This window comes from Phyllostomus hastatus, unplaced genomic scaffold (assembly GCF_019186645.2).
Source record: "Phyllostomus hastatus isolate PE091 unplaced genomic scaffold, TTU_PhHast_1.1 phas_scaffold_1066, whole genome shotgun sequence".
Taxonomy (NCBI): Eukaryota; Metazoa; Chordata; class Mammalia; order Chiroptera; family Phyllostomidae; genus Phyllostomus; species Phyllostomus hastatus.
This window is the reverse complement of record NW_025334004.1, coordinates 23,148,936-23,170,217: the sequence shown is the minus strand read 5'-3', so window position 1 is coordinate 23,170,217 and position 21,282 is coordinate 23,148,936. Positions and strand designations below refer to the sequence as shown.

Below are 21,282 nucleotides of genomic sequence, written 5' to 3'. Positions count from 1 at the left end.
TCAGAACGCCAGATTCAGCAGGAAAGGACCTCTGTTTAGCGTTCTAGAAGCTGTAAGAAAACCATTCCCCCCTCGTTTCTCTTTTCGGACAAAAAAAAATAAGACAAAATGAATCCGCAGGACTTAATCGGGTACAGATTTTTTTCCAGTTCTTTTTGAAGTTCGGCTCTTAGACCGGAATCAGCCGATTCGACACAGCTCTGGCAGCAGGAAGCAGTTCCCGCCAAGACTGGAAAGGTAACGGAGTAGGGTAAAAGCCTCAAGAGAAACGTTTTTAGAAGTTGGGGGTGACTGGCCAATGGCTTTGGTTTATACACAAGTTCAGTAATTTGTCGCCCTGCAGTGCTGAAAGTGCGGGAGCGAATAGAGTGTCAGCAGAGCAGGGGGACAGGGGACGCTGAGGGCTGCTCCTAGGGGTGCTGTTGGTGGCAGGTGTCCTGCGGCCAAGCTCCCTGGGGGCCCGGCTTCCGTCTTCAGAAAGGGAGGCTGTGATTGCTTTTATGGAGTGGAGTGTTCTAGCAGCTCAATCGCTTCCTGCCTTGGAGGGGGTAAGGCCCCCTCCTCTAGCCTTGCAGCCTCCAACGTGTAAAGAGAAAGCAGAGCCCGCGGGAGGCGACGGGCAGCCGAACCTTGGTGTCGATGCTGGTGGAGAGAGGACTGGCCACCTGCAGGGTGGGCCACCTCTGTTGTCTGGATTAGAAATGTGGCCTCAGGGCAGGCACGACTTAACATATTTGAATTTTGTTTATTGTGCAGTGTTTGTTCTTCGCTGCTGGAGGAAGATGGTGGATTGACCCAGGAAACTGAAGTTGTTGAATATCCGCGAGTCATAGATAAGGGCAATTATGTCTATTGGGCATCACAACACACCTGTTCGATTATATAGTGACTAGGGTTAATTAGCAAACTCAGGCAGCCTGAGTTTGAAACACCTGCTGAGCCAGTCACCCAGGGACTGTGGGTGGATTTGTGAGTTATTTGGACAGTTGGACAGTTGAAAGAGAACTGATAGGAGCTTTATAACAACTTTACAAAGCTCGTTCTAAAGACTCCCATTGGAGCTTACTTTTCAAACTATTACTGATACTTATTTTTATGAATCAAGTCCCGGAAAAGACACAGTAACTGGATAAAATAGTAGTCACAAAAATAGAAAACTTATCAGGTGCTACCCCTGTGGTAGATTCTGTTTAATTTTATTGTAGTAGGTGTTCTCAGGTCTAAGTTTTGTAGTTGCCAATATACATTACCAGACCTTTAGATTCTCATCAAGTTAGTGGGTATTTTGTTATTTTTTAACAGCAAAATAATTTAGAAATTTTGTAGCAAGAAATAGACTCAATTTACTTGAAATTAGTGCTTCTTTAATGATAAAAATCATTTTACCATGTTAGAAGACACCTTTTCAGAAGAAGATGTCTGGGAATACAAATCCAAAAGAAAACCAAAATCAGTCCGTACAAATAATTGCTCTGAGAGTGTTCCAAAATCTGTCAAAAAAGCAGCAGATGGAAAGGATCGCTCAAAACAAAAGAGAAAGAAAAGAACTGTGGAAGCTCAAGAGAAGGTGAAGGACCCTGAAATGTGCCTTGGAGAAACAAATAGTCAGATTTCTGCAGTTTCCAGTCAGAATTCCAGCTGTGAAGATGGTATCCAGCAGTCCCAAGACAAGGAGACCACCCCAGGAAAGCACAGTAGGTCTAGCAAAAAGAAACAAGCGTCTCCAAAGACACGTCCAGTTTACGATGGATACTGCCCCAACTGCCAGCTGCCTTTTTCCTCATTACTAGGTCAGACACCTCGATGGCATGTGTTTGAGTGTTTGGATTCTCCACCAGTCTCTAAAACAGGTAAGATTACAAAAAAGGTAGTGGTCTTTACATAGGCCAGCAGTAGGCCAGACATATCAGTCCAGTGAAACAGGCAAAGGAAGCAATCAACCGAAAGGGAGATGAGACACTCTGTGTACAAATGACTTAACCCTAGAGGCAAACAAGATAGTGTGTGTTTGCCCTGCTTGCACCTGGTGAAAAAAGATAACAGCCAACAGTCTAAATGCATTTTATTTCATAAAAGTCCCTAGCCATCTGAATTATTTTCCGTAAATGCTCATTAAACACGTATTGTGCTAGGTACGTTCACTTCGTTTACTTTCTTGGCTCTCACAACAACTGCACGAGGTTGGTGGCATGGACAGTTTCTAGATGAGAGCTCTTGAAAGTTAAACAACGTGTCCATTTTGTTATCTGTGATCAAACAGGTGTTTAGAGAATTATGAATATAACCCAGTCTCCTAAATGTGGTTATGTTGGGTGCACCAAACTAATGTCCAGGAGGAGGAACTGGGAAGGAGTGTCAGTTTATTAAGAGTCTAATAATGGAAATGTGCTAATTGGTAACTGAAGTAATGCTATGTTTTTATCTTTTAAAATATATAATAAATGTCATGTTTAAAATGTAGAAAATTTGGAGTATGTGGAGAATGGGTTGTGATTTGTGTATTTTACAGTTACATGTGTGCAGTACATAGATTTTTACATCTCACAGAATTAAAATTCAGTAAAGTAAAAATAATACTCAGTATGCCTTTTACATTAAATATGATACAGAAGACATTTTGTTTTTAGCTTCTGTCATTTTAAAGTTCTGCATGAAAACGCAAAAGACCTCTTAAAATTTGGCATTAGCCTTTCTCATAAAAGTATAGTGAGGGAAAGCCTCGTCAAATGTTACTAATTTGCTTTTAAGTGGCTTGAAAATCAGAAATGGAAGTTGGACTCCTATGACGTGCACTTCAGAGTGAAATGTCTTATAGATGAAACCACCTCAAAGAGATTTTTCTTTTTTTTTAAACTGTCTAAACTCTTTTGTATAGTCTCAGATTTGAACTCTGTCCTATAACAGATACTTTATGAGGCAATCTTAAGTTGTAAGCAATGAAGTCTTTTACTTTAATGTAACATTTGGGAGGCAGGGAAAAGAGACAAGAAGGGATCATTATTTTTGTAAACCAGAAAATAAACATACAAGGGCATAGGTGAAGGTAGTTTACAGAATGTTACTCAATCGTAATGATATAATGGGGAATGGTTTCCAGATTATTAAGGCCTTCTTATTAATTCCTGTATCAAATTGAATTTCAAATCTTAGAGCGGAATCTAAATTGTCCAGGGTATGAACAGCTATAAGTAATTACGAGTGTCATTATTGTTATTGTATACAGTGTGAATATTAAATAGTGGAATCTAATTTACTTCTATAATTGTCATAAATCTATGTTGCTCCATAAGAAAAACTGGGGTAGAACTTTAGTTCTGTGAGAGATCTATCAGTGTTTACTATTTATTGCCTAAGCGATAGTGAACGGGCGAAACTGCTGGCGTCAGTTTGTAGCATCCCTTTAAGAAAGACGTAATGTAAGCAGGGCATGGATTTTTGAAGCAGCTTACACTTGTGTGATTTAAAAAATAATAACTAGACTTTGCAAAAAGAGACTGGATTACGGTTGTTTTATCCTGGTCTTTTGACTCCCGTTAAGATAGCTGTTGTTCTGAGGCCTCTAAGTAGAGCTGATGATGGCTTTACACTTCCATGTTAATTTATAACCCTGGTACTGTCAAAACTTAGTCCGGACTTTGGTACTCTAACACTTCTTTTCTTTATTACAATTTTCAGAGTGTCCTGATGGTCTTCTGTGTACCTCAACCATTCCTTCTCATTACAAGAGATACACTCACCTCCTGCTAGCCCACAGCAGGGCTGGTAGCAGTCCCTTTCCGAGCCCATCACAGGGGTCACAGGGGTCAGGTGGTAGTTTCACTGAGGCTAATTCGGGCTTTCTTTGTAACCTGGAGGAAGGATGGTCTCCGTCTCAAAAACAAACTGAGAACTTAAAAAATGTTTCAGTTGATCCCTTGTCGGTGACACAGCATCTAAAAAAATCTCAGTCTCCAACTGAAACCAAGAAAAAGACTTCCTCTTCAACAAATTGCCAAACGTCCCAGCGAGCCCCACAATTCACACAGTGTGTTAAAAACGACAAACTGCTAGGAGTCGGTTTGTCTCTTGCTGGAGAATTCGATGGCCAGCCCACCTCAGCACGCACACATTTGCCACTGCCAGAAAATGACTTTGGCAGCTGTGAAATTTCCTACTCTCCACTTCAAAGTGATGAAGAAACTTATGATATGGACGAAAAGCTGGATGGTTCACAGCAGGAACTATATTTTACACAAAGCACTAAAGAGGGCAGCCTAGAGGAAGGTGCCAACAGCTGTACTTGGTTGAGAAACGTCCACTGTCCCTTACTGAGGGATCTGGAGGAGAGCAGCCCTGCAGTGCGTGGCATCTTAACCCAAGATAAATACAATGAAGAATTGTATAAATACGACACTCTGACCAATTCGTCTCAACTTTTCCAAAAGCAGAGCATTATTTGGGGTCACGCTCCAGCATATACTGATGATGGTTTCTTGTCGTTTCCACCTGCATTAGCCGCGGGGCTTGCTGCTTCTAGTTCTCAAGCCGCTAAAGCAAAACCTGAAGAGCCAGAACTTCACTCATCTCCATCAAATAAACAGAAACAGATCATTGAAGAATCAGCTGTTTACAATCAAATTTCTCTCCCATTACTTAAGAGTAAAATGTCAAAACCTTTGGAAAGCCAGAGAGGAAAGTGTCTTTCTTTCCATCCAACCCGAAGTCAAATTAGAGAATTATCAAGTAAGAGTTTCAGTGCTAAGAACACTACTAACTCAGCATGCTTCTGCAGAAAGGCATTCCATGGCATGCTAGATGGTCACACAGATGTTTTAAATACAGGAACATTTTCTAGTACACCTACTGCTGCCAAGTCTTTGAAAATGTTGCCATTGAGTCCCCAGTGCAATGCTGCAGACCCTTCTACCAAGGTAATGAAGCAAATGGATATAGGTGTGTATTTTGGTCTACCACCTAAAAGAAAAGAGGAGAAGTTAATGGAGGAAAGTGCAGTAGAAGGGATGAACTTCAAACCACTTGTAAGTCCTAATAAAAGGAGGGCCGGGCAGCGCAAGAGGAAAGCAGAAAAATCTTTAAGTGATTTAGAATATGATGCAAAGAATGTAAGTGAGAATTGGCAATCTGTGGAACTTTGTAGTCAGAGAGCACAGCATCAAAGAAAGAGGCTGAGAAAGTCAGACTCGCTACCGCTACCGGAAGAAACCCAGCAGAAGAGGTCAGATTACATTATTAACAAGACAAAAGCTCGAGCAGGCAGTTTAAGTCAAGACCAAGTTTTCATAAAGTCAGCTAGTGGCAGGCTGCAGAGAGGCAGCCCGAGAATCCCACAGACAGCTCATGCAGAGGGATTAAGAAAAAGGACTTGTCCATTCTATAAGAAAATACCCGGTAAGTTGAAATTGTTCAGCCTTTTCATAGCCTCGTAATTTTCATGTCTTCATACACAGTTAGTAGGAAAATGGGCGGTGAAATGAACTTTGTTACTGAAGGAACCAATAACTTTTCTTCCGAAAATATAAAAGAACGCTGCCAAAATATACGTGGTTTCAGAAAGTTTGTTTAAGTGCTTTATTGATCGGTTAGAGCTATACTGTGTTCAGAATATGTAGAGAATAGCATTTTTGCACATGATAGCAGAGTTTTGTTTTTAGTAATTATTTTGATTGATTGTATGTACTTTACGTGAGTCTAAAACTAATATGACGTGTGTTGATAAGTCTCAGTAGAATCATTTGCTTTTTCACTTGTATATGATTGGATGCTTCAGGAACACACTTGGGAATTTCCTTCATGAACACATTTTAGAACAGCTCAGCCTTTCTTTAAAATTATTATTATTGCTCCCCTAGGGAGACTTTCAGGTATTTTTTTCTTGGTTCCTTTCCTCTCTCCCTCCCTATACAATGAAATTTGACTACTACTGATACGCTGTTTATCTGTTGTACTGAGGCCCTTGGCAGGGCCACAGACCATTGTCATCTGTGAGATTATTTGGGCTGTACTCATTTTGCCCCCTTAGAAGCCTGTCGCAGTCACCCCCACTGAGCATTCATGTCTTAGAGAAAATTAGCGTTCTCCTTCGGCTCTTTTGCAGAAGTAAAGGAATTCAGGTGCCAGTAAGTGTCGGGAAAATACTGAAAGCAGTAGCATTCAAAATAAAAAAGTAATTGGTTTGTAGTTTAATATTTTGATTTTTTGTATAATTATTCATTAAACGAGCCTATACTGCGATATTTTAGTGGAAACTTACAAGATTCATTTTCATTTCTAGTATCGCCTTTTGCTGTCTTAATCTGATGTAAGTTTTCATTTAAATTACAAAGTGATGTTAGAAGTGAGATGTGAAGACGTTGGAAGGTTCGGTGTTTGTAATCCAACCGAGTATGTTTTTCTTCGTTGCCCTTGCTCAAGCGGTTGTGTTGGTACTTGCATTGCAGGAACTGGCTTCACAGTGGATGCCTTTCAGTACGGACCGGTGGAAGGTTGCACAGCCTATTTCCTCACCCATTTTCATTCAGACCATTACGCTGGATTGTCTAAAAACTTCACATTTCCAGTTTATTGTAGCGAGGTAAATTTTAGTATTCTAAGTTATGAATTTGTGGAGTGCAGTGAATTTCTACGCAGCTTGGTTAAAAAGAAATAATTACAATGGTAAGATTTATCCTGCTAGATAAGATATAGGAAAACACATTCCACATTGAGAGTCTAAAAGTCAGTGAGTTATTGTCAATTGTTATAAAAGTTTTTAACACTATTTTAGTATATGGAAACAATAGATAAACTACTTCCCAATTTACTAAAAATACAATCTAAGTTTCATTTAGTAAACATTTATTGAGTGCCTAAAAAATAGTCCAAGGCAAATACCTAACTTCAAGGAACTTACAGCCTTAGAGGGCACATTCACAAAGTAATACCAGGATCCAGGACGGGATCAGTACTGGAACGGAGAAGAGAGCAGAGTGCCTGCAGTGGGTAGAGGGAGTGCTTTACTCGGCCCCAGGCTAAGGTGAGACAGAGTTTCACAATGAAAGAGAGATCTTGAAAGGTGAACATTTCAATGCGCACTGCTAAGAGCTTTGGCTAGAATTTGACTTAGTTCTCACAGCATTCTTGAATTATCCTCTTTTTATTAATGAAATAACTGAGGTTAAGTGACATTCCCCAATCCCAGCGCTAGTAATAGCAAAGCCAGAATTTGAAACGGGTCTGTTCGATTCCAGAACCAGGCAGAGAGGGGAGTTTGTTATAAAAAGGCAGACATCTGAGAAATACACTCATTACAGGCACTTCAGGTATTTCAGAATGGCTAAACAAGATAAGGAATAGGAGGAGATAAACCCACAGAAATGGGGAGGGGCCATAACTTGAAGGTTTTTGTGTGTCATGCCAGGGAGGGACTTTTCACAGATAAGAGAGAGCCAGTGACAGTATTTAAGCAGAGCTGTGACACAGTCAACATAGGAAGTTTCTCCTGGCATTCTGGAGGGTTTACATTGGATCTAAGTGGGAGAACAGGGAGATTATTAAGATGCTTGGGCTCTAAACTAGATATAAAATAAATACATATTTCGTGTTTTACTGGATCAGCAAGCAATAAGCGTATTCGGTTTTGCAGATAACCGGCAATTTGTTGAAGAGCAAACTTCATGTGGAAGAACAATATATCCACCCATTACCAATGGACACCGAATGTATGGTGAATGGTATCAAAGTTGTTTTGCTTGATGCCAATCAGTAAGTATTAAAGTTGCCTAAGTAACAGACTATTTTTTTTAATATTCAAAAGGAAGACACATTAGTATGGTTACTTAAGAACTTTTTTGATGGAACTAGTAGGCTTGGTATTTCTTAAAATTTGACTTAAACATATTTCTCCTTTTGAAAAAAATAATATACCCTATTATAGGTAAATGTAGAGATCTCCTAAATATTATCTAACCCATGTTTTATCCAGTTTAAACTACTGTGCTTGACATATGAAGCTCCTTATTTTTAAAAAAAAATATGTTAACATGTCGCTGCTGTTCTTTAAGAGATAACCTTTTGCCATTTTGTTTAATATCACTTATATAAATTAACAGCTGATACTCCAAACACGAGAAGGTTTTCTTTTCCCTTTAAGTAATTTTTCAGAGCTTTGACACTGAAGAACTAGAAAACTGTCTTTTGGAAATTGTTTTCCTCTTTCCTTCATTTTTTTGAAATGTAAAGTACTATCACTATTTACGTTGCAAAAACGCAGCTATCAACTTTGCTTCTTTCTACTTTTCATACAGTGTTAGCCTCGTGTACATCAGAAATCATAGATGCTCAGAGAATTAAAATTGAGGCTAAATCGAGGTGTCCTAAAACTGAGGCCAGTGCTCGCTCCTCAGGTTGCCTTAAGTTTTTGTCTGCTAGCTTTGCTGCTGATTTTTTAATCACCAGTTATGACAACTCCAGTTTTTTTAGTCAACCATATTGAGAAATAATTTCCATAAATAAAATGGACTTATTTTCAGTGTTTGCTGAATTTTGGCAAAAGTACACACCCACATAATTTCCGCCACAATAAAAATATAGAAACTTCAAAAGGTTTCCTTGTGCTCTTTCCATGAATCCCCAACCCCCACCTCTGGCCTGGGACACCATTGATCTGCTTCCTATCACTATGGATTGTATTTGTCTTTCCTAGGGATTTATCTAAATAAAATCATTCAGTGTCTACTCTTTTATGTCTGGTTTCTGTCACTCATCATGTTTTTGAGGTCCATGCAGTTTTATTTATTAGTAGTGTGTTCCTTTTTTTATTACTGAGTAGTATCTATTATTGTATAGATACAGTACAATTTGTTTATCTACTCACCTCTTGATGGGCATCTGATTTTTGTATATTGACTTTGTGTCCCAAGAAGATCTTGCTAAACTTGCTAATTAGTTGTAATATTTTTTTTGTAAGTTCTTGAAACTTTGCCATGTATTCAATCGTGTCATCTGTGAATGAAGGAAATTTTGTTAGTTTCACTTTTTTCCCTCTTGTTTACTGTGCTGGCTCAGACCTTCTGTACCACGTTGAACAGGGATGGTGAGAGCAAACACACCACCTTGTTTCTGATCTTAAGGGGGAAGCTTTCGTTCTTTCTCCGTGAAGCGAGATGTGAGCAGTAGGTTTTTCACAGGTGCCTTTTACCAGGTGGAGGAATGTCCCATCTATTCCTAGGCTGCTGAGAGTTTGTAATCAGGAATGGGTGTTGAGTTTTGTCAAGTGCCTCTTTGGTATCGATGTGATCAAATGATTTTGCTCCTTTCAGTGTTAACATGGTAAATTACAGTGATGGATTTTTTTTTAATGTTAAGCCAGCCTTGCAACGCTGAGATAAAACCCACTTGGCCTTCATCCATTACCCTTTTTAAAAAACACATTGGTGGATTTGATATGCTAATATTTTGCTAAGGAATTTTATGTCTGTTTTCATGATAGGTACTAGTCTTTTTTTTTTATATAATGCTTTTGTCTGGTTTTGATACCAGGGTAATGCTGGCATCATGAAGTTTCACTCCTCTGTTTTCTGAAAGATGGTTGTGTTGTATTTAGTATCGTTTTTTCCCTAAGTATTTGATAGAATTCCCAGTAAAATCACTGGGGTCTGAAGTTTCGGAGCAAGGAGGTAAGGAGATTATTTTAATCACAAATGTGATTATTTTTGTGTTTTCTTAGAATTCAAAATGAAAGTTCCTGTGTTTTGGCAGTAATTTTCAAACCAAACCCCACAGAGTCAGGGGTCCCCAAGACCACGTCTGGGCTCAGTGGCTCACTAGGACTCACAAAATTCAGTAAGGCTGTTAATCCTGAGCAGCTTGTCACAGGGAAGAAAAACAGGTGAAATCAGCAGAGGGAAAAGGCAAACGGGGCTGAGCCCAGGAGAGACGAGGCACAAGTCTGCACGTGTCCTCGTCTACTGAGCGGCACAGCTGTGCGTCATTCTCCCAGCAGCAGTGCGTAAGGGCACGCAGGGGGCGTGGGCAGGCGGGGAAGCTCGCTGGAAGCTTGTTGCTCTTGTTTTTATCGGGGGTCAGTCGTGCAGGCGAGCAGTGCTGCCTGACTGGGGCTGGCCTCAGCCCCCAGACTCCAGTCCCCCGGAGCAGAAACAGGATTTCACGGCAGATCTCGTTGTCGGCCCGAACTGGCTGTCCCACTGGCAAGACACGGCCCGGGCCTCCGGCATACACAGTGCGCCCTTAGCAGAACATTCCAAGGGCTCAGAACTCGTCCCCCAAGGACTCGTCCTAAAGACAGGCCTGCCTTGTGCGGAGCTCGAGAAACCCGACCTCCTGAATCAGCCCTTTCGGGCAGACTCGGTGGTGGTTTTGCTGTTGTCAGGTTCCTTAACGACAGAGCTACATTTTCTCCGTAGCACAATGCTTTGTTGTTGCGGCCCACTAAGGAAGTGTATTATTATTACCTTGAGATTGAAATGAGCACTCTTCGTTGGGGTGCTTTGCCTGCGCTAAGACTGTGCCTTTGAAATGCTTGTGTTCAGCTGTCCAGGTGCCGTCATGATCCTTTGTTACCTTCCTAACGGTAACGTCATACTGCACACCGGAGACTTCCGAGCAGACCCCTCCATGGAGCGCTCCCTCCTCGCTGGCCGGACCGTCCACACGCTGTATCTAGATACCACGTAAGAGGAGCTTTGTCTGTGCTGCTTTTCCCTCAGACAGCGTTGGCCATGTGTGTTACGTAATATAATTTGAGGGTTTGCTTAGGTAACCAGAGCTATGGCTTTTTCTCATTTCTCATTTTAAGGCTTTTTATCAGAGGGATGCTGTTTGAAAAAAAATACTTGCGTAAGGACAAATTTGGCATTACAAATCTTAACTGACCGCAGCTTAATTCCTCTTATAATTAATTGCCTTTTGAAAATGAGGTTTCTGGGTGAGTCCTACTTTTGAAACCAGGAAAGCATCACACTGGGGGCCGACTTCAGGGAGACACCCCTTTTCTTCCCCTCTCTGGGTACCCGGGACCGCCGGGCGCAGCTGTGAAGGGAAGGAAGGCTCAGGCCAGGCACCACTCTGTTTCCGAGTGGTGTTAGAATGTGCCTTATTCTTAAAAGGGTCATTCCCGAGTGATGACTTTGAATTCCTAAGAGCCATGAACATAATGAATGGTGTGAGCCATCATCTTTTGATTATTTATCAAAATACCTCACCAATTTGTTAGAAGTTAATTACCTATTTCAACCCGTTTCGGGGAGAAGCGGGTTCGGATGGCATCCTTTACTGAAAGGCAGTCTTCCCACGTCCTGTCTTCAAACACTAGCTGTTTTTCCATTCCTTTATGTATACTTTAAAATCCAGGTAAATTAAGACAATAATAAGTTTTTTAAAAACCCTCTTGGTACTAGTACTATTCTACATAGAATTTTTCATTTCTTTTTGGTTTTTATAGGAAAAAGGATTAAGATTTTTTTCTATTCTCATGGCTGATAAGCAAAAAATCATTTTTGAAAACTGGGAAAAATACGTTCCTTTGGTGTTTGAACTTTCTGAGTCTTTTAGCGAAAGAACACTTACTTTTCATCTTGAATGTGTACAGATAGTAGTCCTATGGTTTGCTGTTCCTTGGGTGTTACCATTTGGGGTGCACCCAACTGGATTTGTTATATTCCTGTAACGCTATGTATTTTCTGTATCCTTTAAGAAGAGAAGATAACCATGTGAATATTAACTTTTTGATTTAAAGCTACTTCATTATATTCATGTTGTATTTTAATATATTTTTTTTTTACTATAGCAGAATTCTTTAGTTCGAAAATAATCCCTATGGATAATAGATTATCTTTGACAGTGATTGGGGTTAAAGAAGATCCTGAGGTTTATAATTCAGAGCTAAAATAGCTGGCTGGCTAGAAATATTTTTGAAGAAAAAAAACGGCAGTTTCTTTATTTGAAGGTGATAAAAGAAGCATAATGAAAAAAGTAGACTGAAAGCACATAATCCCATTATACGTCGTTGGTAGCCGGTAGCAATATTTTAAGCGCAGGGAGCGAGGGAACCTGTAGCGGTGGTTACATGACGCTGCTGTCGCACGTCGTTTTGTTAGAGCTGTAGGTCTGAAAGGGCGTCCCACGTGATGCTATGGCCTTCTTGTGGCTCTTTGAATAAGTGCCGCATTTCCGTATCCCAGGTACTGCAGCCCAGAATACTGCTTTCCATCTCAGCAGGAGGTCATCCAGTTCGCCATCAACACCGCCTTCGAGGCCGTAACCCTAAACCCGCGCACCCTCGTTGTCTGTGGCACTTACTCTATTGGAAAAGAGAAAGTCTTCCTAGGTAGGTGTTAGCCGTATCTAGTTTACATTAATATATTATAAAGATCGGCTCTTTTTGCATAAAGCACTTTCGGTCTCTGTTTCTTGTGCTTGATACTCGTTTCCTGAAATGGTTCATTATTACCTCTGAAGTTGAAGGAAAATTTGATAGTTTGATTCACTTAAACTTTGAAAGGATTAACTGAATGGAACATTTGATATGTGTTTATGGTAGCCTTCATATCTATAAATGTTTATATAGCAAATGCCCATGCTCCATTAGTATTTTAATAAATTTGAAAGATGTCTAATACATGGTTGTGTTATTACACTATTCTTTCTCCTTTTTCCTTTTTTCCCCTTTTGTTACTGCATTCTTTGATGAAAACCATCAATTAGTTATCTTAGAGAATAGTTTTAATTTTTGTTCCTAAATGATTTCTGGATATTTAACTGTAGTTTATCTAAATAGTACTGAACTGTTTTGCAAAGTACTTTCCATTTTTTCTTACATTACGATATGAAGTGATGAAACTAGGGTTTTAACTCCTCCAAATTTGGTTTCTTCCCTTCTCCTACCCCTTTCTTTACATATTTTGCAGTTTTTAATGAGTAGGTTTTTAAATATAAATTCTTTGGTGTTCTTACAACTTAGTCCATACAGTTAACCAACAAAATTATTCAGCCTTTTTGAGATGTTATGGCAAAAGTACGAACGGTTTGAATTTCTTTTTATTTGGTAAATTCTTATTTTAAAATTTGTTTACGTTGTAATTATTTTTCATAAACTGTAATTTTAGTATGTTTAACCTTTTTCTTTGCCTATAGCCATTGCTGAAGTTTTAGGTTCAAAAGTGGGCATGTCCCGAGAAAAATATAAAACACTACAGTGCCTCAATATTCCAGAAGTTAATTCCTTCATCACTACAGACATGTGCAGCTCACTCGTGCACCTTCTTCCAATGATGCAGATTAATTTTAAGGTAAGTACTCAAGAGATACATCTTTTTAGGATGAATGAGAAAAGGTAAGGTGATGATTGTAAACTAGAATTCCATTTACCTGCATTTCACGTAGAAGAATCCAGTGACAACGAAGCCATCACCTATAGTAAATTTGCCCTAGAAAATCTTCCAAGGGGAATTGAAAATGTTTTTAGTTTCCAGCGTGTGCAGCTCCGTTTGGGAATCCACACGCCCACAAGGAGGTTAGGGACCGGAGAACTGGCACAAGGAAATAAACGGGCAGAAAAGTATCCGGCCGTCTGGGCATTCAGACCTCCTGGTCTTAAGCTGGTTCTCCGCTTCTTCCTGGGGCAGTGGGGAAGTGAGTGGAAAATTCCAAGGGGTTCTTACTTTTTCTCAGGCCTATTCTGTGTTAACATCAAGCCCTTATAGCATTGACATATGTTGGAAATTTACTTGTGAGGATTAAATAAAATAGTGGCAATGCTTTATGAGAGGAAGTCCTAGTGTTCGTTCTGAGGTGTAAATTAAGATGCATAAGATACGACCTCACCTTGGTTTGGGAGGGTTGTCAGAATTATTCATACACTAAGGTCTATTTGCTGATATTTGAACACCTGGCAATGGGTCACACCTAGCACAGGTTTAATTCATCAAACCTGTCTATTAAAAATGATTCAGAATATCATGTACACAAAAAGATGTATTTTCATTTTTTTGGTATAATGTTCATGAAATACTTTTGTGGAGCTTTTTGAACCAGCTTGGGATGCTGATTACTGAATCTGCCTTAAACATGATAATGCTTGTGTTTCGTAAAGAAAATGAACATTTTAGGTCTACCCCTTGAGTAAGGAAATTCTAACTGGGTCACAAGGTTAAGGTTAAAATTTTATGGCCTTTTTTCATGAGTGTATAATTCATAAGAAATTTCAGAGGTAATCTAGTGAGAGGTTTGTTCATTGGTGTTTATGCCAGCCTTGCAAACTTATTTTATTTTTAAAGATTTTATTTCTTTATTTTTAGAGAGGGAAAGGGAGGGAGAAAGAGAGGGAGAGAAACATCAGTGTGTGGTTGCCTCCTGTGCGCCCCCAACTGGGGACCTGGCCCACAACCCAGGCATGTGCCATGACTAGGGATTGAACTGGAGACCCTTTGGTGTATAAGCTGGCATTCAATCTGCTGAGCCACACAAGCCAGGGTGCAAACTTATTTTAAATTTGGGAGGCATCCAGTTTGTGTGGAGGCTAATGAGATCGTGATTAATCATAAAATGAACGGATACCCTGAAGAGGCTACAGCATTTTTTAGTTATTTTATTTAACAGCTTTATTATCTTAGTTTGTTCCATTTGAACAAATTATCCATTTAGGAAGACAATGGGGATGCAGGAGTATTGTGGAAATAAAAGGCGCAGACCTTCACAAGAGTGTTTTAGAAGTGCCCTGTGCTGCAGAGAGGTCCTAAAAGAGAAGAAGGGCAGTTTGGCACTTCTTTGGTGACTTGCACAGGAACTGTTGCGGTGAAGTGATACTGGAGAACGCCGGATGGCCCAGGGCCAGGGAGTGAATGAGAAAGTGTACAAATGACCAAATGAATGAGAAGATACACAAATCGCCAACATAAGCACATGAAAAGAGGCTCAACACGACTGGCCAGCAGGGAACTGCGAATCAAAACCATAGTGAGACATCACCTCACACTCAGTAGGATGACTGTAATAAAAAAGACAGGCAAGGCCAATTAATAAAAGATCAATACAGAGAGATTAGAATCACATTCATTGCTGGTGAGGTTGTAAAATGGCACTGCTGCCATGGAGAGCAGTTTGATCATTTCTTCATGAGTTAAACATATAGAGGGACGGTATCACCAGCAATTCCAGTCCCAGCCATGTGCCCTAGAAAACTGAAAACATGTCTACACAGAAATTTCCACATGACTGTTTATAGTGGCAGTATTCATAACTACCGAAAAGCAGAAACAGCTCAACTGCCCATCAAATGATGAATGGATAAACAAAATATGATGTCCATAAGGTAGGGCTATTATTCAGCTATAAAAAGTAATGAAGTACCAAATAGGCTACAGTATGAATTAGCCTTGAGAACGTTACGCCACATGAAAGAAGCAGACACAAAACGCTGCATTTTGTGTGATTCCATTTCTACGAATGTCCAGAATAGGTAAACCTGTAGAGGCAGTAGGTAGACAGTAGTTGTCGGGGCTTGAGGGAGAGGGATGGAGTGTGCCTGTTAGTGGGTAGGATGTTTCTTGTTGGGGTGATGCAAATGTCCTAGATTTAGATAGTGGTGATGGTCATACAACTTTGTGAATGGACTGAAAACCACTGAACTGTCCACTCAAGAGAAAGACTGGACGGGCATTTATCTGCCTTGAAGCCAAAAAAAAAAAAAAAAAAGGAAGGAAGGAATAAGTGAAGAAAGGGAGACAAGAAGCACACACAGATGGTGGCTGTGAGGCGGAGCCAGATGTGTTGCTGGCCAGAGGGGAAGTAAACCAAATGGAGTTGTGTTTGTTAGCTGCAAGAGAAGAGGATTTTGTACTGTGTAGGACGTGGAGAAACTGGAGATATGTGAGAGAAGGGAATAATTAATGAAGTAAGGTTTCTGAGAAGGATGTAGAAGCACCATTAAAGGGAGCCATTAGCCTTAAAGAGGAAAAGGGTCACCTCTTCGTCTTTGACGGTTCCCTTGAAACCTATGACTTTTACAGACTGTTTGTGCTGATACACATTGTCTGCTTTTAGAGATCATGTAGTTACAAATCCAAACTTAAATGAGAATTAGATATTCAAACAACTACAAATTCAAGTTCATTTTTAGTACAGGAATGCAAATCGGTTTGAATGACTCAGAAGTGTTCCTTTTGATTCTGCTTGGCATTTTTTTTTAAAAGTGTCTTGGAAAAAGGAATGATCTGCTACCATTGCCTACTTCTCTGTATTTGTCATCTGTTGGTATTGCTTTCAGGAGACCTTCCTCTTTCTCCAATAAAAGAACCAGATGTTTATAACATTCTGACAGTTTCTTATCCTCGAAACACAGGTAGAGCGGAAGCTGGTGGTTACCCTGAAGCTGTGTTTTAGTTAGTACTTAAAGCCATTCTTTCACTAGCCAAAAATAGTTTTGTTGCATCAGGGCTGATGACTCTTTGTAAAAATATACAATTTCCAGGGTTCCTAAGGCATGCTTTGAAAGCCTTAAAAACTCTATAAATAATACCCTTCATGCTGTCCAGCTCAACATCCCAATTTTACAGCACGTACATGGTGCAGAGTCGACTACCACCCTGATTTAAACCAACTGACCGAATGTGGTGTACAACCTTGTAAGAGTCTTACAGGTAATTCTAATGGCACATAGGGAGCGCAAACTGGTTCCGATAAACAGAGAGAAGTCATAGATCAGGAACTCTGTGTTGACGGAATCATTCTTAATAAAACCCCTAATGATAGCAGTTCTCCTTTTGTAGTTAATGAATGACTAGTGGCTATGGGCAATCTCTTCTATGTGTTTGGCTCATATAATCATAGTGTATGCTTTTGTTTGTGACACAGGTTAATGATGTTTTTGTGGTAATGCTAGTTTGTCTTTTGAAAAGCAAAAATTAGCTAGCCCTGGTGTGGCTCAGTGGATTGAGCGTTGGCCTGCAAACCAAAGGGTCAGTGGTTTGATTCCCAGTCAGGGGACATGCCTGGGTTGTGGGCCAGGTCCCCAGTGGGGGATGCTCAAAAGATAACCACACATTGATGTATCTCTCCCTCTCTTCCTCCCCCTCTTCCCTTCTCTAAAAAGAAAAGAAATCTTGAAAAAAGAGAGAGAGAAAAGCAAAAATTACTTCTCATTTAATTCTCCTGAGTGTTTTTGCAGAGATAAATATGCATGGATAAGTTTGATGACCTATGTTGAAAGTTGGATTCACAGCTTATGGTGTCACGTGTGTAATTGCTCTAAACCTCAGTTTCCTTATTTCCTTTTCTTTGTGAGGACAAGGGGAAAAGGATTAGCAGTTGAGCAAATCACATTATATTTGCTAGTTCCTGGACTAAAGACAAAAAACTTGAAAATTTGCAAAGTCAAGGATAGTGTAATGAAAACTTATGTATCTATAACAGACTTTGAAGGGGAGCAGTAATTGGTTAGAAATACGATTGTTTAATGGTATTCTTGTATTGACTTCAAATTAATAAAAGATCATTGATAGAAAAGATAGAGAATTGTTATTAATTTATCAGTAAGATATAAATGTCTGATAAACACAATAAATGTTCAGCCTCTTACTAGTAATCAAACATAAAATTGAAATGACAATGATATGTTTGTCTTCTACCAAATCGGTATTTTTTAAAGGTAATATTTCTATGCTGACATTCAGAGAAATTGACACCCCCAATTGACATTGGATAGTAGTAGAAATTAGGGGTAAATCCTTGAACTCAACAATTCCATTTCTAAGAATTTATACTAAAAAATGGGCCCTGGCTGGTGTAGCTCAGTGGATTGAGTGCAGGCTTGCAAACCAAAGCATTGCTAGTTTGATTCCTAGTCAGGGCACATGCCTGGGTTGCAGGCCATATCCCCAGTATGGGGTGTGCTAGAGGCAACCATGCATTGATGTTTCACTCCCTCTCTTTCTCCCTCCCTTCCTCATCTCTCTAAAATAAATAAATAAAATCTTTAAAAAAGAATTTATACTAAAAAATGAGTTCTTTGTGAAAAGGTCAAACTGTAAGGCTCCCAGGTGCTGGTGGTGCATTAGATGAAGAGAGTTAGGAAAAGTTGAGAAAGGGCAGATGGTTTCCATTACAAAAGACCCTGAAGGCGGGGTTTACTGACAGTCTCCTTCCGGCCTAGGCTGTAAGCTTCCAGAAGGTGAAGCTGCATCTTGAGAGACGCAGCACCACTCCAACCCAGCACCTGACACTAATGCTGGGACAGATACGTATTGGATGAGTGAATATGCAGGTGGATGAATGGGTACCAGCATCCTTTAGAACACTGGAGTGGTTCACAGCATGTATGATTAAGGAAGAAAAGGGAGACTTTTGGAAATCCAAGATGATACTGTGTGCAGTTTAGTTTTTTTATTATTTTAAATAAAACTAGAATTTTACTATAACTTTACACAAGCATTTGAAACTCTGGGTTTAGTGTTAAGACAAGAGTATTAGACCTTTTTAATATCCTTTGTGCCATTATTATCTTTAACTGGTTTTCTTTTGTCTTTCCAAGAGTGAACTTTGGTTATTGATTCTCTAAGAATTTTACCAAATATCATCACTAACAATGACTTTAGTTTGGGTAGTTTAGATTCTACTCATGATTTGTTAGGGAAGCATATTTCTTCCAAATGTAGCAGCATGAAACGTTTTAATATTGTGCCAGTTCAGACTTAAAGGTGGAGCCTGAGAAGAGCGCCACTATGCATCTTTAAAATGCATTCTGTGTCGCGTATATACAATTATTTCCATCTTCCTGTTTGTCTGTTAGTCCTCTGGGTTGGTGTACCTGCACGGGAATATGTTTGGATTGATGTTTATCGGGGATATTTGTATCCAGTAGGTACTCTTAGGTACTAGTATCTCAGATTTTAATATCCCGGTATGAGTAGGATTTGGAAAGGGGTGTTTGTTTTGGTAGCCATTCGAATTATATATTTTTTTAAATCCTCACCCAAAAACATGCATATTGATTTTAGAGAGAATGGAAGAGAGGGACAGAAATACCAACTGGTTGGCTTTTGTATGTGCCCTGAGTGGGGACTGAACCCTCAACCCAGACATGAACCCTGACCAGGAATGGAACCTGTAACCTTTTGGTTTGTGGGACAATACCGAACCAACTGAGCCACACTAGCCAGGGCTGAATTGTAATTTTGAAATACATAATTACTTATGTAAAGTTGTCCCATCCTAGGTTTTTTTTTTTTTTTCAGACTGTTCTTAGGCATGCTTACCTTAAAATAAGTAAAGGTGAAAATATCTTTTTTCAGTGATTTTATGTTTTTGAAATAGGACGCTAGATTGTTGCAAACTAATGTTTGCCAAGTGCAAACTTCCTGTGACCGTGCCAATGTAACGTCTTCAATCACTGTTTTATCCCACATAACCGGTCTTCCGCGACCCTTGGGTCGATATCCTATTTTTATTTAACAGGGTTTACAGCGTCATTTGAAGATGTGTGATGGGAGATACGATCAGATTTTGGCTTTTCGACCTACAGGATGGACACATTCTAATAAATTAACAAGTATGGCAGATGTTGTGCCCCAGACCAAAGGAAAGATCTCAATATATGGTATAATTTTTAAATTTGCTCACTTCTCGTGTTTGTAATTACATTTTTTAGAAGGGCTGTAAAATGAAAGATGAAAAAAAAAACAGACATGAAAGACTTTTTAACAACTGAAGAGTTTCAGGTTGCTCTGTGAACCCTAAACCCGTGTCTTCAGTGTGTATTATGTCAGGTTATTACCTGACGTAAAGGAGCGTGACCAGAGTAAACAGACGTTGACCCGCAGCGGTCCCGCTGTTTGTGGGATGGTGAGCGGAGAGGAAATTCGAGAACGGCCTGAAAGGAGGGCGGCGCGGTTGCGTGCTGCGGGTTTAGATGGGAGGGTGGTACGTTGCGTGCTGCGGGTTTAGACGGCGCTGTGAAGCCAGAGCTGGAGGACAGTGGGGACAGATGCGGTGGCAGTCAGAGTCACAGACTTGACCTTAACTTCGCTCATCCCCTGGAGGAGGTTTGCCATTGTGCTCAGAAGGGGGCTTGCTGCGCGGTCACGGCTGGTGCAAACACTTTTGATATGTCGCTGGTCCAGTGACTTACTTTCCAAAGACCCCACCGTGCTCAGCACAGGGCCCTTTCTCCCCGATCCCCTGGTACTTGATCTTCAGTAAAGAGGATGGCGGGATTTTTTAAAGGGTTTGATTTGGTTTCTTTTTGCTTATTTTTTATGCGTGCAAAGCTTGGGGACTGGAATCTGATTTCTTACTCTGGAAATCAAATGTCTCCTGCTTGTTCTTCAAATTTCACTCATATTTCTTCTAGGATTTTCTTGAAATTCATAGCTGAGCAAAGTGCTTAAAGGGAAGAATTATTTAAAAAGAAAAGCCTAATTATAAATAAGAATCTATGGAAATGCATATTATTATCTACATAGAAGAGTAATAGAACTTTTTAATGTTCAAAGTTTTGTATCATTTTAATGTCACTTAACCTTTATTTTTCATAAAAGATAAATTTTATTGTCAGAAATAAAGCATTAAGGAGTTTTTGAAGAAAATAGTCTGGATTGCTTTCCTTTTATTTTGCACTTGTGAATTTTTTTTATCAATTTGATTTTTAGTAGGCAACCTTTTCTTCTGTATTGTAGGAATTCCTTATAGTGAACACAGCAGCTACCTCGAAATGAAACGTTTTGTTCAGTGGCTGAAGCCCCAGAAAATCATACCTACCGTGAACGTTGGCACGTTGAAATCCAGGAGCACGATGGAGAAATACTTTAAAGAATGGAAATTGGAAGCCGGATATTGACGTTACCTCAAAGGACTGGGGAGAAGTTAAGTAGCTTATAGTTTGTTAATAGTTAAATATTTAGTGATAGGAAATACACTTCATGTGAGAAACCTCACGAAGGTCGCTCATGTAGTTTACTTTATTATTTCCATTTGAGCAGCATGCTCATGGTGCTGACTGCCTCTCGGCATCATCAGGGGTGACTGAGGCTGGCTTCCCTGGTCCCCCTGGCTCTTGCCCTTCCCAGCGGGGGGCGGGGGGGGGGCAGTTATCTTCTGCATCCAGACTTAACAAAGGAAGTAAAGGCAGATTCAGGGGCCAAAGGGATTCATTATAATAGATAATTAGATGGAAAACATTATATATAAATAATTATGTATCTTTAAAATTATTTAATATGGGGCATATTTTTATGAGATAAAGCTTTTATATATATATGTAAATAAAAAATTAATCTTAAACTTGCTATACAGTGT

At 39.8% G+C, this 21,282-nt stretch overlaps 1 protein-coding gene across 3 annotated transcripts; it reads left to right on the top strand.

Annotated features, from left to right (window-relative positions):
* The first annotated feature begins 14 nt into the window (after nucleotides 1-14).
* DCLRE1A (DNA cross-link repair 1A) lies at nucleotides 15-21,266 on the top strand. Of its 3 annotated transcripts, XM_045854418.1 has the most exons (11): nucleotides 15-237; nucleotides 757-816; nucleotides 1,378-1,850; nucleotides 3,676-5,388; nucleotides 6,438-6,571; nucleotides 7,622-7,740; nucleotides 10,527-10,667; nucleotides 12,177-12,322; nucleotides 13,129-13,283; nucleotides 19,444-19,585; nucleotides 20,664-21,266. In XM_045854418.1, exons 3-11 carry the CDS (start codon nucleotides 1,388-1,390, stop codon nucleotides 20,822-20,824), a joined length of 3,174 nt encoding a protein of 1,057 aa, XP_045710374.1. In that variant the 5' UTR covers nucleotides 15-237; nucleotides 757-816; nucleotides 1,378-1,387; the 3' UTR covers nucleotides 20,825-21,266. The 3 variants fall into 3 exon arrangements, with proteins under 3 accessions (XP_045710374.1, XP_045710371.1, XP_045710372.1); XM_045854415.1 differs by having other exon boundaries at nucleotides 757-1,850; XM_045854416.1 differs by lacking the exon at nucleotides 15-237 and adding an exon at nucleotides 400-548 and having other exon boundaries at nucleotides 757-1,850.
* The last annotated feature ends 16 nt before the right edge of the window (nucleotides 21,267-21,282 follow it).

Coding starts and splice junctions, on each gene's coding strand:
- DCLRE1A (XM_045854418.1), top strand. CDS start 1,388: ATGTTAGAAGACACCTTTTCAGAAGAAGATGTCTGGGAATACAAATCC. Junction 12,323..13,128: donor AAAAGAGAAAGTCTTCCTAG/GTAGGTGTTAGC, acceptor CTTTGCCTATAG/CCATTGCTGAAGTTTTAGGT. Junction 19,586..20,663: donor AGGAAAGATCTCAATATATG/GTATAATTTTTA, acceptor TCTGTATTGTAG/GAATTCCTTATAGTGAACAC.